The sequence below is a fragment of the Ranitomeya imitator genome, chromosome 8 (assembly GCF_032444005.1).
Source record: "Ranitomeya imitator isolate aRanImi1 chromosome 8, aRanImi1.pri, whole genome shotgun sequence".
In the NCBI taxonomy this organism is placed as follows: Eukaryota; Metazoa; Chordata; class Amphibia; order Anura; family Dendrobatidae; genus Ranitomeya; species Ranitomeya imitator.
Window position 1 is genome coordinate 30,040,402 of NC_091289.1, and position 16,750 is coordinate 30,057,151.

Below are 16,750 nucleotides of genomic sequence, written 5' to 3' on the forward strand. Positions count from 1 at the left end.
GCAGCAGAGGACAGACCTCCCAGAGACAATGTGTGCTGCGGGGTGGGGTCTAGTGTCTCGAGTGTAAAAGTGAAAGTAGGAAGTGAGAGCTGAGAGAGAAAAGGCGGGAAGAAAAGGAGAAGCTGCTGTGAGATCTTAAAAAGAGACTGTGTGGATTTACTGCAAGTGTTTTTGGAGGAAAAGAAGCTTTTGAGAGACTTTTTGTTGCTAACGTTCCCCTGGAGAAGAGCTAACCTTTTGTTTAACTCTGTGAGAGACTTGTGTTGCTAACGTTTCCTGGAGAGGAGCTAACCCTTTATCTAAGAAAAGACGGAGACTTTGCTAAGAACCCAGTACGAATTTGGAAATCTGTGGATTCCCTGTGCATTGAGTGGAGAAACAAGTCTGGACAGACTGCTGATACAGAGACGGACGGATTGTCGTGGAAGCATTCCTAGGAGCTACAGAAGCAGAGACTACATCGTGAGACCACTAACTAAGTCCCCGGCGTTTGGGCTCGGCATCGGCCGACAAGACAAGAGGAGCTTGCTGTAACTTATTGGCGCTGAAGATAAGGATTGGCTGCAGCCTGTGCGGATTCCTGCCTGAGAGGAAATCCATTTCAGGATATGGTACCATAGTTATAGATACCCGGGTATCTCTGCTCAGAGTGTTAAATTATTACTTTAGAGGTGTATCTTATATTAGAGTTGTGTAAGTTATACTCAATGTGCCATTCCAGGGGCTCCCTTAATAACACTACATTCAATTTACACTTGTTCCTGTTTTTAGTTGCCTGTTAGGTAAATTTCTTACTAGTCTGTTGTAGTACACAGTTCTCAGGAGACCTTTGAGTGGCACAGTGATTTCAGCTGCTGCTGAATTAGTGTATCTTTGGGGTGCATCTGCCTTAATATTCTCCATATTACCTTGATTAATTTGCCTTTGAGTAAATACCGTTGGAGATTTCTGCCTTGGTCTTGGTTTGTGACTCACTGGATCTTATTCGGACCTCTGGTCATTACAGCAGGCATTGGCTGAAGTAAGCATTACTCCCATCAGCCGACACCTGTGACCGGCGGTAAACATTTTACTGCTGATCACAGCTGCTGGCTCACGCTGTTATCTGACAGTGTGGGAACTGCAGCTTTCTGATAAGCAGTAATAATCTTACCGCCAATCAGAGCCAGTGTTTACCGTTTTGTCATGCAGATGACGGCATAGCAAACAATAGATGTTTGTGCCTCCCTATTCATCTGAATGGGGTTTGGGTTTGTGTACTGTTCTGGTATCCGAACTAAACTTTTTTTTAACTTAACCCCTTAGCGACCGCCGATACGCCTTTTAACGGCGGCCGCTAAGGGTACTTAAACCACAGCGCCGTTAATTAACGGCGCTGTGGAAAAAGTCCATAGCGCCCCCCAGAGGCCGATTTTCTCCGGGGTCTCGGCTGCCAAGGGTAGCCGAGACCCCAGAGAACATGATTCGGGGGGTTTTTAACCCACCCCGCATTTGCGATCGCCGGTAATTAACCGTTTACCGGCGATCGCAAAAAAAAAAGCGATCTCTTTTTAATTTCTCTGTCCTCCGATGTGATCACACATCGGAGGACAGAGAAAAGGGGTCCCAGGTGGCCCCCCAATACTCACCTAGCTCCCCCGATGCTCCTCGTGTCTCCCGGTGGGCGCCGCCATCTTCAAAATGGCGGGCGCATGCGCAGTGCGCCCGCCGGCCGGCACCGGGAGAATCTTTGGGGTCTCGGCTGCCGGGGGTAGCCAAGACCCCAAAGAGCACGATCGGGGTCGGTATTACCGACCCCTGTTTTGCGATCGCCGGTAATTAACTGTTTACCGGCGACCGCAAAAAAAAAAAAAAAAAAGTAAAGTGTAATTCTCTGTCCTCTGATGTGATCGCACATCAGAGGACAGAGAAATAGGGGGATTCGGGGACCCTAGCATACTCACCTAGGTCCCTGGATCCTCTTGCTGCTCCTCCTGGCCGCTGGCAGCAGCACATGGCGGACGCATGCCCAGTGCGCCCGCCATCTGTATCCATCTGCCGGCCGGCAGGAGAACAGCAGTTGGGGCTAAAATTTGGGGTAGGGGTAGGGTTAGGGTTAGGGGTAGGGTTAGGGTTAGGGGTAGGGTTAGGGTTAGGGGTAGGGTTAGGTTAGGGTTAGGTTAGGGGTAGGGTTAGGGGTAGGGTTAGGGGTAGGGTTAGGTTAGGGTTAGGGGTAGGGTTAGGTTAGGGTTAGGGGTAGGGTTAGGGTTAGGTTAGGGTTAGGTTAGGGGTAGGGTTAGGTTAGGGTTAGGGGTAGGGTTAGGGGTAGGGTTAGGTTAGGGTTAGGGGTAGGGTTAGGGTTAGGGGTAGGGTTAGGGTTAAGGGTAGGGTTAGGGTTAGGTTAGGGTTAGGTTAGGGGTAGGGTTAGGGGTAGGGTTAGGGGTAGGGTTAGGGTAGGGGTAGGGTTAGGTTAGGGGTAGGGCTAGGGTTGGGGCTAAATTTAGGGTTAGGGTTGGGGCTAAATTTAGGGTTAGGGTTGGGGCTAAACTTAGGGTTAGGCTTCTTTCACACTTACGTCGGTACGGGGCCGTCGCAATGCGTCGGCCCGACATACCGACGCACGTTGTGAAAATTGTGCACAACGTGGGCAGCAGCTGTAGTTTTTCAACACATCCGCTGCCCAATCTATGTCCTGGGGAGGAGGGGGCGGAGTTACGGCCACGCATGCGCGGTCAGAAATGGCGGATGCGACGTACAAAAAAACGTTTCATTGAACGTTTTTTTGTGCCGACGCTCCGCCAAAACACAACTGATCCAGTGCATGACGGACGCGACGTGTGGCCATCCGTCACGATCCGTCGGCAATACAAGTCTATGGGCAAAAAACGCATCCTGCGGGCACATTTGCAGGATCCGTTTCTTGTCCAAAACGACGGATTGCGACGGAATGCCAAACGACGCAAGTGTGAAAGTAGCCCTAGGGCTAGGGTTAGGGTTGGGGCTAAAGTTAGGGCTAGGGTTGGGGCTAAAGTTAGGGTTAGAGCTGGGATTAGGGTTAGGGTTTGGATTAGGGTTCGTATTAGGGTTAGGGTTGGCATTAGGGTTACGCTTGGGATTAGGGTTAGGTTTGGGATTAGGGTTAAGGTTAGGGTTGTGATTAGGGGTGTATTGGGATTAGGGTTAGGTTTGAGGTTAGGGTTGAGATTAGGATTAGGGGTGTGTTGGATTTAGGGTTTTGATTAGGGTTATGGTTAGGGTTGACATTAGGGTTGTTTTGGGGTAAGGGTTGTGTTTATGGTTAGGGTTAGTGATTAGGATTATGGATGAGGTTGGGATTAGGGTTAGGGGTGTGTTGGGGTTAGGGTTGGAGCTAGAATTGGGGGGTTTCCACTGTTTAGGTACATCAGGGGGTCTCCAAACACGACAGCCAATTTTGCGCTCAAAAAGTCAAATGGTGCTCCCTCCCTTCTGAGCTCTGCCGTGCGCCCAAACAGTGGGTTACCCCCACATATGGGGCATCAGCGTACTCGGGATAAATTGGACAACAACTTCTGGGGTCCAATTTCTCTTGTTACCCTTGTGAAAATAAAAACTTGGGGGCTACAAAATCTTTTTTGTGAAAAAAAAAATATTTTTTATTTTCACGACTCTGCATTCTAAACTTCTGTGAAGCACTTGGGCATTCAAAGTTCTCACCACACATCTAGATAAGTTCCTTGGGGGGTCTAGTTTCCAAAATGGGGTCACTTGTGGGGGGTTACTACAGTTTAGGTACATCAGGGGCTCTGCAATCGCAACATAATGCCCACAGACCATTCTATCAAAGTCTGCATTCCAAAAAGGCGCTCCTTCCCTTCCGAGCTCTGCCGTGCGCCCAAACAGTGGTTTACCGCCACATATGGCGCATCAGCGTACTCGGGATAAATTGGACAACAGCTATTGCAGTCCAATTTCTCCTGTTACCCTTGTGAAAATAAAAACTTGGGGGCTACAATATCTTTTTTGTGGAAAAAAAAATATTTTTTATTTTCACGACTCTGCATTCTAAACTTCTGTGAAGCACTTGGGCATTCAAAGTTCTCACCACACATCTAGATAAGTTCCTTGGGGGGTCTAGTTTCCAAAATGGGGTCACTTGTGGAGGGCTTCTACTGGTTAGGTACATCAGGGGCTCTGCAAACGCAACATAATACCCGCAGACCATTCTATCAAAGTCTGCATTCCAAAACGGCGCTTCTTCCTTCCGAGCTCTGCCGTGCGCCCAAACAGTGGTTTACCCCCACATATGGGGTACCAGCATACTCAGGACAAATTGGACAACAACTTTTGGGGTCCAGTTTCTCTTGTTACCCTTGTGAAAATAAAAATTTGGTGGCTAAAAAATCTTTTTTGTGGAAAAATTTTTTTTTTTTATTTTCACGGCTCTGCATTATAAACTTCTGTGAAGCACTTGGGCATTCAAGGTTCTCACCACACATCTAGATAAGTTCCATGGGGGGTCTAGTTTCCAAAATGGGGTCACTTGTGGGGGATTTCTACTGTTTAGGCACATCAGGGGCTCTCCAAACGCGACATGGCGTCCGATCTCAATTCCAGCCAATTCTACATTGAAAAAGTAAAACGGCACTCTTTCTCTTCCAAGCTCTGCGGTGCGCCCAAACAGTGGTTTACCCCCACATATTGGGTATCGACGTACTCAGGAGAAATTGCACAACAACTTTTGTGGTCTAATTTCTCCTGTTACCCTTGTGAAAATAAAAATTTGTGGGCAAAAAGATCATTTTTGTAGAAAAAATGCAATTTTTTTTTTTCACGGCTCTACGTTATAAACTTCTGTGAAGCACATGGGGGTTCAAAGTGCTCGCCACACATCTAGATAAGTTCCTTAAGGGGTCTAGTTTCCAAAATGGTGTCACTTGTGGGGGGTTTCCACTGTTTAGGCACATCAGGGGCTCTCCAAACGCGACATGGCGTCCAATCTCAATTCCAGCCAATTCTACATTGAAAAAGTAAAACGGCACTCCTTCTCTTCCAAGCTCTGCGGTGCGCCCTAACAGTTGTTTACCCCCACATATTGGGTATCAGCGTACTCAGGAGAAATTGCACAACAACTTTTGTGGTCTAATTTCTCCTGTTACCCTTGTGAAAATAAGAATTTGTGGGCAAAAAGATCATTTTTGTGTAAACAAAAGCGATTTTTTATTTTCACGGCTCTACGTTATAAACTTCTGTGAAGCACTTGGGGGTTCAAAGTGCTCACCACACATCTAGATAAGTTCCTTAAGGGGTCTAGTTTCCAAAATGGTGTCACTTGTGGGGAGTTTCCACTGTTTAGGTACATCAGGGGCTCTCTAAATGTGACATGGTGTCCGATCTCAATTCCAGCCAATTCTGCATTGAAAAAGTCAAACGGCGCTCCTTCACTAAACAGTGGTTTACCCCCACATATGGGGTATTGGCGTATTCAGGAGAAATTGCATAACAAAATTTATGGTTACATTTCTGTTTTTACACTTGTGAAAATAAAAAAAATGGTTCTGAATTAAGATGTTTGCAAAAAAAAGTTAAATGTTCATTTTTTCCTTCCACATTGTTTCAGTTCCTGTGAAGCACGTAAAGGGTTAATAAACTTCTTGAATGTGGTTTTGAGAACCTTGAGGGGTGTAGTTTTTAGAATGGTGTCACACTTCATTATTTTCTATCATATAGACCCCTCAAAATGACTTCAAATGTGATGTGGTCCCTAAAAAAAAATGGTGTTGTAAAAATGAGAAATTGCTGGTCAACTTTTAACCCTTATAACTCCCTAACAAAAAAAAATTTTGTTTCCAAAATTGTGCTGATGTAGACATGTGGGAAATGTTATTTATTAACTATTTTTTATGACATATCTCTCTGATTTAAGGGCATAAAAATACAAAGTTTGAAAATTGCAAAATTTTAAAAATTTTCGCCATATTTCCGTTTTTTTCATAAATAATCGCAAGTAATATCGAAGAAATGTTACCACTAACATGAAGTACAATATGTCACGAAAAAACAAACTCAGAATCAGCGGGATCCGTTGAAGCGTTCCAGAGTTATAACCTCATAAAGTGACAGTGGTCAGAATTGCAAAAATTGGCCTGGTCATTAAGTACCAAATTGGCTCTGTCACTAAGGGGTTAGGCCGAGCGGTTTGTCCATCACTAGTCCCAGATGTCCACAATGGGAGTCAAGTCTCAAGAAGCTGGGGGCCATAGTTTTATGTATAGACCATACAGGCTGCTCACACAAGCAGCATGCCGGCCGGCATTATCATGTTGAAAAATTACTCATGGGACACTTTCTCTTTCCATCGTGAAGGTCTCTTCATGGCTTTAGCCTCAAGGTCTCTAGACCAATCTCAGCACTGTCAAGACAAAAGTGGGACCCATTGCTGAAGAGGACAGACCTCCTTTCGAGCCTCGATGAGGCACCATGAGAACCTTTGAGGATGGTGGTGTAAAGTCAATGAGCACCTGTAGCTGGATGTTGGGGTCGTAGCCTATTGTTGTGCAAATGCCGTACAGAATGAATGACTACTAGTGATGAGCGAGTATGCTCGCGTTTTCCAGAGCACGCTCGGGTGGGCTCCGAGTATTTCTAACTGCTCGGAGATTTAGTTTTCATTCCCCAGCAACCAGGCAACCCCACATGTACTCAGGCTGGCTAGCAGCTGTAAATCACGCAGCTGAGGCGATGAAAACTAAATCTCCGAGCAGTCATAAATACTCGGAGACCCCCCGAGCGTGCTCGGGAAAACCCGAGCAACGAGTATACTCGCTCATCACTAATGACTACACATTTTCCTTTGACTCTGATGAGACCACATTGGCAACACCATGAAGAGGCGTTCACAAGAGAATGTCACACCTGACCTACTCCCGGGATAAGGGTGCAGGGTGGCATAATGTACGGTAGCCGGACCGCTCCAGTCTTCAATACAGAGACATTAACAGCTCATTGTTACATTGATTTGGAGGTGGAACCAGTGGTACGGCCATTTATCCAAATTGCCCCATGAGCTGTTTTTCAACTCGACAATGCCAGCCCGCATGTTGCTTATTTTACTATTTTCATCTCTGAGTGCAGGATTTTTTTGCCACTTCAATAAATCGAGATGTTTTGAAAATCTTGTTTCCATTTTTTTCATCATTTGCAGATTCGTCACACATCTGTCAATTCTGCGATTTCCAGAATTCCATAACTTTTGCTTCCTCAATGTTGAGGAGTGGATAGATAGATAGATAGATAGATAGATAGATAGATAGATAGATAGATAGATAGATAGATAGATAGATAGATAGATAGATAGATAGATACAGTTAGGGCCAGAAATATTTGGACAGTGACACAAGTTTTGTTATTTTAGCTGTTTACAAAAACATGTTCAGAAATACAATTATATATATAATATGGGCTGAAAGTGCACACTCCCAGCTGCAATATGATAGTTTCCACATCCAAATCGGAGAAAGGGTTTAGGAATCATAGCTCTGTAATGCATAGCGTCCTCTTTTTCAAGGGACCAAAAGTAATTGGACAATGGACTCTAAGGGCTGCAATTAACTCTGAAGGCGTCTCCCTCGTTAACCTGTAATCAATGAAGTAGTTAAAAGGTCAGGGGTGGATTCCAGGTGTGTGGTTTTGCATTTGGAAGCTGTTGCTGTGAGCAGACAACATGCGGTCAAAGGAACTCTCAATTGAGGTGAAGCAGAACATCCTGAGGCTGAAAAAAAAGAAAAAATCCATCAGAGAGATAGCAGACATGCTTGGAGTAGCAAAATCAACAGTTGGGTACATTCTGAGAAAAAAGGAATTGACTGGTGAGCTTGGGAACTCAAAAAGGCCTGGGCGTCCACGGATGACAACAGTGGTGGATGATCGTCGCATACTTAATTTGGTGAAGAATAACCCGTTCACAACATCAACTGAAGTCCAGAACACTCTCAGTGAAGTAGGTGTATCTGTCTCTAAGTCAACAGTAAAGAGAAGACTCCATGACAGTAAATACAAAGGGTTCACATCTAGATGCAAACCATTCATCAATACCAAAAATAGACAGGCCAGGATTAAATTTGCAGAAAAACACCTCAAGAAGCCAGCTCAGTTCTGGAAAAGTATTCTATGGACAGATGAGACAAAGATCAACCTGTACCAGAATGATGGGAAGAAAAAAGTTTGGAGAAGAAAGGGAACGGCACATGATCCAAGGCACACCACATCCTCTGTAAAACATGGTGGAGGCAACGTGATGGCATGGGCATGCATGGCTTTCAATGGCACTGGGTCACTTGTGTTTATTGATGACATAAGAGCAGACAAGAGTAGCCGGATGAATTCTGAAGTGTACCGGGATATACTTTCAGCCCAGATTCAGCCAAATGCTGCAAAGTTGATTGGACGGCGCTTCATAGTACAGATGGACAATGACCCCAAGCATACATCCAAAGCTACCCAGGAGTTCATGAGTGCCAAAAAGTGGAACATTCTGCAATGGCCAAGTCAATCTCCAGATCTAAACCCAATTGAGCATGCATTTCACTTGCTCAAATCCAGACTTAAGACGGAAAGACCCACAAACAAGCAAGACCTGAAGGCTGCGGCTGCAAAGGCCTGGCAAAGCATTAAGAAGGAGGAAACCCAGCGTTTGGTGATGTCCATGGGTTACAGATTTAAGGCAGTGATTGCCTCCAAAGGATTTGCAACAAAATATTGAAAATAAAAATATTTTGTTTGGGTTATGTTTATTTGTCCAATTACTTTTGACCTCCTAAAATGTGGAGTGTTTGTAAAGAAATGTGTACAATTCCTACATTTTCTATCAGATATTTTTGTTCAACCCTTCAAATTAAACGTTACAATCTGCACTTGAATTCTGTTGTAGAGGTTTCATTTCAAATCCAATGTGGTGGCATGCAGAGCCCAACTCGCGAAAATTGTGTCACTGTCCAAATATTTCTGGCCCTAACTGTAGATAGATAGATAGATAGAAGATAGAAGATAGATAGATGATAGATAATAGATAGATAGATAGATAGATAGATAGATAGATAGATAGATAGATAGAAGATAGATAGATGATAGATAATAGATAGATAGATAGATAGATAGATAGATAGATAGATAGATAGATAGATAGATAGATAGATAGATAGAAGATAGATAGATGATAGATAATAGATAGATAGATAATAGATAGATAGATAGATGATAGATAATAGATAGATAGATAGATAGATAGATAGATAGATAGATAGATAGATAGATAGATAATAGATAGATAATATATTAGATAGATAATTATTAGATAAATAATAGATAGATAGATAGATAGATAGATAGATAGATAGATAGATGATAGATTGATAAATAAAAAGACAAATAGCAGCACAAACTTGAGCAGATTTTGGGTGCAATACTTCCTGAATAATGCGGTTGTCCAACACAAAATATAAATAGAAAAAAATCAGGCAGCACTCCAGTTCAAGAAAAATTGTGGACTTTAATCCAGCAGGATAGATCGATAGATAAAAGATAGATAGATAATAGATAGATAGATAGATAGATAGATAGATAGATAGATAGATAGATAGATAATAGATAGATAATAGATAGATAAAAGATAATAAATAGATCGATCGATAATAGATAGATGATAGATAGATGATAGATAATAGATAGATAATTGATAGATAATAGATAGATAGATGATAGATAGATCGATACTAGATAGATGATAGATAATAGAGATAGATAATAGATAGATAGATAGATAATAGATAGATAAAAGATAATAGATAGATCGATCGATAATAGATAGATAGATAGATAGATAATAGATAGATAGATAGATAGATAGATAGATAGATAGATAGATAGATAGATAGATAGATACATGATAGATGATAGATAGATAGATAATAGATAGATAATAGATAGATATATGCTCCTCAATATTGGAATAATATATATAATATTTTTTCTTTTTTTAACCGTATTACACCCACTTTTAGAGGGGGGGTGGGCACCCCTTTCATTTGTGATCCAGTGTGTGCAGGATTATTCCCGTCGGATGGATGAAGTTGGCGGGTGCGGATGGTGCTCTGCAGAGTGTGTGATGCTCTGCAGAGTGTGTAATGCTCTGCAGGGGGTGCGATGCTCTGCAGGGTGTGCGATGCTCTGCAGTTGTGTGCGATGCTCTGCAGGGTGTGCGATGCTCTGCAGGGGGTGCGATGCTCTGCAGGGTGCGGGATGCTCTGCAGGGTGTGCGATGCTCTGCAGGGGGTGCGATGCTCTGCAGGGTGTGCGATGCTCTGCAGGGGGTGCGATGCTCTGCAGGGTGTGCGATGCTCTGCAGTTGTGTGGGATGCTCTGCAGGGTGTGCGATGCTCTGCAGGGTGTGCGATGCTCTGCAGGGTGTGCGATGCTCTGCAGGGTGTGCGATGCTCTGCAGGGGGTGCGATGCTCTGCAGGGTGTGCGATGCTCTGCAGTTGTGTGCGATGCTCTGCAGGGTGTGGGATGCTCTGCAGGGTGCGATGCTCTGCAGGGTGTGTGATCTCTGCAGGGTCTGCAGGGTGTGATGCTCTGCAGGGTGTGCGATGCTCTGCAGGGTGTGTGGGCTGCTGGATACAGGGGGATGGCGCTGTCTGCAGGGGAGGCTCCGCACACTACAGAACAGGCGCAGGTCACGTGACTGCTGCTCATAGATACCGCCGCGGACTGGTGCGCGCTCTGCAGATCCCCGGCGGCTGCAGCGCGGCTCGGTGTGTGCGGCCGGACAGCAGGGGGCGCACTCATGTCACAGCGGTGGTTTGACCGGGTGAGGGTCCCCGATTCCGCGGGCACCGGGATGCACAGGGCCATGCTGGTGAAGTCTGGTAAGCGGGGGCTTTATTGTGTATTCAGCTCACAGCCCGGGACGTGTGCACTAAGCATCCTCCGTACACAGCCCGTGGCGCAAGGTGGTGACCGACAGCTCAGAATACAAGAGGTTCTGCAGCAGCAGCTTATACTAGCAGGGCTTCTTGCTGGAAGTTGTGATTCCACAACAGGTGGAGAAGCAGAGCTCACTACTCTATACAATGTGTCTGCCGGATAATGGCTGGGATCAATATTTGCTGCTTTGTGTCAATAATGAACCTGGGCAGAAAAAGAAGTGACCGGAGATAAATCCATTGTCTGTTCCGTCTGTACCACAGCCTGTCACCCAGCTTTCCCACAGTCCGGCCTCTCTTCCCATATCACATCAGATGGTAGATTTGCCATTCAGGAGTCTGGAAAAGTAGAATTTTTGGTTCAATGAGCGTCACAGCTTGGCATGTATCGTAGTTGGGCATAGGGAAATCCTATCTGGATCTGTTGTTTTACGGACGCGCGGTCAGGATTTCCTCCGCTGTGAGTTGTTTATTGCTGTATACAAACTTCGAAAAGTTTTCAAAACTTCACTCGTCTTTGGTTACAGTTGTGACAAGTACTTGACAATTTTAGGAGCGGCGAAACGAAGCCCACGGTGAGGTCCGATGTTATCATAAGAATCGCAGATTAAATATTATTTATAGGGCAAGTGAATTCGGTGATGTGTGTGCATATATATATACTAGCTATTGAACCCGTTCTACGCCCGGGTGGCGAGCATTTATATTGGTATATGGTCTCCATCCTGGTATGTGCTGCTCCATCCTGCGCCCCCATCCTGTCATGTGCTGCTCCCATCCTGCGCCCCCGTTCTGTCATGTGCTGCTCCCATCCTGCGCCCCCGTTCTGTCATGTGCTGCTCCCATCCTGCGCCTCCATTCTGTCATTTGCTGCTCCCATCCTGTCATTTGCTGCTCCCATCCTGCGCCCGTTCTGTCATTTGCTGCTCCCATCCTGCGTCCCCATTCTGTCATTTGCTGCTGCCATCCTGCGCCCATTCTGTCATGTGCTGCTGCCATCCTGCGCCCGTTCTGTCATGTGCTGCTGCCATCCTGCGCCCGTTCTGTCATGTGCTGCTGCCATCCTGCGCCCGTTCTGTCATGTGCTGCTGCCATCCTGCGCCCGTTCTGTCATGTGCTGCTGCCATCCTGCGCCCGTTCTGTCATGTGCTGCTGCCATCCTGCGCCCGTTCTGTCATGTGCTGCTCCCATCCTGCGCCCGTTCTGTCATGTGCTGCTGCCATCCTGCGCCCGTTCTGTCATGTGCTGCTGCCATCCTGCGCCCGTTCTGTCATGTGCTGCTGCCATCCTTCGCCCGTTCTGTCATGTGCTGCTGCCATCCTTCGCCCGTTCTGTCATGTGCTGCTGCCATCCTGCGCCCGTTCTGTCATGTGCTGCTGCCATCCTGCGCCCGTTCTGTCATGTGCTGCGGCCATCCTGCGCCCGTTCTGTCATGTGCTGCTGCCATCCTGCGCCCGTTCTGTCATGTGTTGCGGCCATCCTGCGCCCGTTCTGTCATGTGCTGCTGCCATCCTGCGCCCGTTCTGTCATGTGCTGCGGCCATCCTGCGCCCGTTCTGACATGTGCTGCTGCCATCCTGCGCCCGTTCTGTCATGTGCTGCTGCCATCCTGCGCCCGTTCTGTCATGTGCTGCTGCCATCCTGCGCCCGTTCTGTCATGTGCTGCTGCCATCCTGCGCCCGTTCTGTCATGTGCTGCTGCCATCCTGCGCCCGTTCTGTCATGTGCTGCTCCCATCCTGCGCCCGTTCTGACATGTGCTGCTGCCATCCTGCGCCCGTTCTGTCATGTGCTGCTGCCATCCTGCGCCCGTTCTGTCATGTGCTGCTGCCATCCTGCGCCCGTTCTGTCATGTGCTGCTGCCATCCTGCGCCCGTTCTGTCATGTGCTGCTGCCATCCTGCGCCCTTTCTGTCATGTGCTGCGGCCATCCTGCGCCCGTTCTCTCATGTGCTGCTGCCATCCTGTGCCCGTTCTGTCATGTGCTGCTGCCATCCTGCGCCCGTTCTGTCATGTGCTGCTGCCATCCTGCGCCCGTTCTGTCATGTGCTGCGGCCATCCTGCGCCCGTTCTGTCATGTGCTGCGGCCATCCTGCGCCCGTTCTGTCATGTGCTGCGGCCATCCTGCGCCCGTTCTGTCATGTGCTGCGGCCATCCTGCGCCTGTTCTGTCATGTGCTGCGGCCATCCTGCACCCGTTCTGTCATGTGCTGCGGCCATCCTGCGCCCGTTCTGTCATGTGCTGCTGCCATCCTGCGCCACCATTGTATTATATGCCCCCCGCTCCAGTGTGTATGCCCCCGAATGCTGCTGCCATATAAAAAAAATAAAAATACCATACTCACCTATCGTCCGGCTCCACTGCAGGTATGTCTTCAAGAAAATGGCGCCGGAAAGCGGGGACTGCGCAGGCGCCGATTCCGGCAGCAGGAATTGGCGCCTGCGCAGTCCGCGCTTTCCGGAATCACAATGTTTTCTGGTCCAAGTGCTACACTGTCATATTGAACCATTTCCCAGGGTCACAAGGGGTGGTCTCATGAAACACTTTTTTGGCCCAATATATGATAGATGTGGGTCTCAACTTCAGGACCCGATCCTACCTCCAGATTTTGGATCCCCTATTCCTCTGTTTCGCCCGTTTACTACCACAAGTATATGGAGGAGCGCGCCAACTTGCTCCATTCACATCTATGGGAATACAACCCAGACTATTTGCAAGAAGACAACTTGGAAGAAAGCAGCCATGTTTTTCTAATTTCCAGACAACCTGAGTTATGTCGTAAAAGGCATTTTGGCATATACATCCGGCGTCCGACCACCAAGGATGAAGAAGTGGCGACGTATGCCCCAGATCTGTCTATTCATTGCTATAGGTATTCTGCTAATACATTAGGTTGTATTGCAGCTCAGCTCCATTGAAGTGAATGGAGTACCACAACCCATAGACAGGGGGCACTGTTTCTGGAAGAAGAGAGTCATGGTTTTGTGATTGGAACAACCCCTTTAAAGTGGTTTTACCATTTGAGACATTAATAGAAACTTTTTTATTAAATATTTTTATTGTTACAAGCTGTGTCTTCAGGGCTCACGTATGAAGCTCTCTCCTTTGTAGTTTTGGCCCCAATTCATCAATTCTATTTTTTAGGTATTTTTTTCTCTTCTGTCTTTTTGTTTGCGTTGTTTGACTTTGACCCACTATCATCGAGGAGGCACAGAAAGTTTGCTAAAATTTGGCACAAATTGAAAGATGTGATTTTTAGAAATAAAATGGCGCAAGATATTTTCAATGGACTTTCAAGTGTCGTACTTGAGAACAATTTGGTTTTGTACTCCACTAGGGTACCTGAGTACCGCTGTGCAAACATTTAGTGACATTTTGAAACGTTGTAAATGATTAATTAGACTAAATCATGTATCTAATTAAAACTATGCTCAAGTTGTCAAGAAAACCCCAAAAATGAGAGGAACTGAAAAAACTAGCATAAAAATGTCACAAAAGACATAACACATTGTCACCAAAATAAAAATGACTAAAAACTAAAGTTTTCTTCCAAAAAATGCATAAAATTAAAGGTAAATCAGTTCCTATATAAGGGTTCCAATGGCTTGATACTATCAAGATAATAGCGGAGAAGACCCTGGTGGACCTATCTAGGCTCGCACAAGATCCATCTTTTACAGATCGTCCATTCATCAGTGGAGAAGACCATGGTGGACCTATCTAGTATTGCACAAGATCTATCTTCTACAGATCACTCATCCACCAGTGGAGAAGACACAGGTGGACCTATCTAGGTTTGCACAAAATTGATCTTCTACAGATAATTAATCCATCGGTGGAGAAGACCATGGTGGACCTATCTCGGTTGGCAGTGGCACAAGATCTATCTTCTATAGATCATTCATCCACCAGTGGAGAAGACCATGGTGGACCTACAGTATATAGGGTTGCACTAGACCGATCTTCTACAGATCATTCATCCACCAGTGGAGAAGACCATGGTGGACCTATCTAGGTTTGCACAAGATCGATCTTCTATAGATCATTCATCTACCAGTGGAGAAGACACAGGTTGACCTATCTAGGTTTGCACAGGATCAATCTTCTATAGATCATTTATCCATCAGTGGAGAAGACCATGGTGGACCTATCTAGGTTTGCCCAAGATCGATCTTCCAGAGATCACTCATCCACCAGTGGAGAGGACACTGGTGGACCTATCTAGGTTTGCACAAGATAGATCTTCTTCAGAACATCCACCAGTGGAGAAGACCATGGTGGACCTATATAGGTTTGCACAAGATAGATCTTCTACAGATCATCCACCAGTAGAGAAGACCATGGTGGACTTATGTAGGTTTGCACAAGATCGATCTTCTACAGATCATTCACCCACCAGTGGAGAAGACCATGATGGACCTATCTAGGTTTGCACAAGATCGATCTTCCTACAGATCGTTCATCAAGTCGCCACGGCTCGAGATCAAACTGATGCCATTAAAAAAACGAAAAGAGCTGCTAAAATGAAAATAACCAATTTCAAGGATGCCCACTTAATCCATACATTTTTGAAGACCCACATTTTACCTCCACTGATCAGAAACTAAGATGGAAATTACCCTTAGTCCGGCTCCGTGGATCGTTTGTTGCTGAAGCCTAACTTTTTGGGTCATTTTCTAATAATGATCGTGTCAGGGCTAAGTGTTAGCTACTAAAGGATCGCCATATTAACTTCTGAAACCCAGAGGAAGTTGCTCTCCATCTCCACTATTTTTCTGCCCAGACCTCGATCAGTGGAGGACGAGGACCTCACCGGTCTCAGGGTTTCCCAGCTCTGCTTATCTTGGCACCAGATATATTTGTTCTGTAATCTCGGTATATCTTCCTCGCATTAGTCCTAGTATTTATCTTGGTTCAGTTCTGGTTGGTTCTTATGTGGATAATTCTGTAGTCAACATCTTAAGTTCTTTCTTCATCTTTAAATGAAGCCCTGTGTATTCTTCATTGTCCTGAACTCACGGGGTCATTGCTTTAGGGACACGCTGCTCATCCTGTCCTGTGTGTTACATCAGAATCTCGGAGCTGGTGTTAGGTTAGGTTATGATTATTTCTTGTGGAGCATTGGATGGGCAATAAGTTGTGAAATAGACCTGGGTATTATTGTATTTTATTGCTCTCCGTTTATCATGCTTTCATGTAGGCCAAGATAAACGTTTGTTTTTAGGAGTAATTAAAGAGATGGTGCAAGAGTGAAAAATGCTGAAGTCTGAATGCCCAGTTTACTATGGGGGTTGTCTACTACTTAGATATTATTGGTCTATCCTTTGGAGGCAACAGCGCCCTTCTTCGTGTAGTGGCCGTTCTTGGGTACTGCAACTAATTTCCGTCGGATCTGACCTGCAGTACCTAAAAACGGCCACTCCACGTTACATCCATCCACCATCAGCACTGCAACTAGTAAATCGTTGAGGGTCCTGAGTGTCAGACCCCCCTTATCTAATATTGAGGCATAGTAGTACATAGCCTTTTCATATGAACACCGAGGGGCTTTTTTTTACATAAATGCATTTTTTTTAGAGATGGGCGAATTGTTTCCCTGCACCCCCTGGTCCAGCAGCCGGGTGACTACTCCTGCGAACCTCCTCCTGTCTGCCGACACCTACCGCTCCTCTTTCGATTAGCTTACCCAATGCAACTCAGAGGCTATGAAAGGTGAACCGTGCACAATTTTTAATGAAACCCAATTGCAAAAATACAATTATTTAAGTAAAATGAAATCTGAAATCCCAAGATTAGTTAAATAGAACAGTTGTGAT

The 16,750-nt window shown here is 45.7% G+C and overlaps 1 protein-coding gene across 2 annotated transcripts in view; it reads left to right on the top strand.

The window, feature by feature from the left end:
* The window catches only part of FAM107A (family with sequence similarity 107 member A), a 142,520-nt gene that overhangs the window by 71,598 nt on the left and 54,172 nt on the right, over positions 1–16,750 (top strand). Inside the window, exon 1 of one of the 2 annotated variants that reach the window (XM_069736640.1) lies at positions 10,744–10,881. The exons of the other annotated variant lie outside the window; for it this stretch is intronic. Coding sequence (XP_069592741.1) covers positions 10,800–10,881 — 82 coding nt within the window. The 5' untranslated portion in view covers positions 10,744–10,799. Of the gene's footprint in view, positions 1–10,743; positions 10,882–16,750 lie in introns of those variants that run through there. 2 annotated transcript variants of the gene reach the window in all.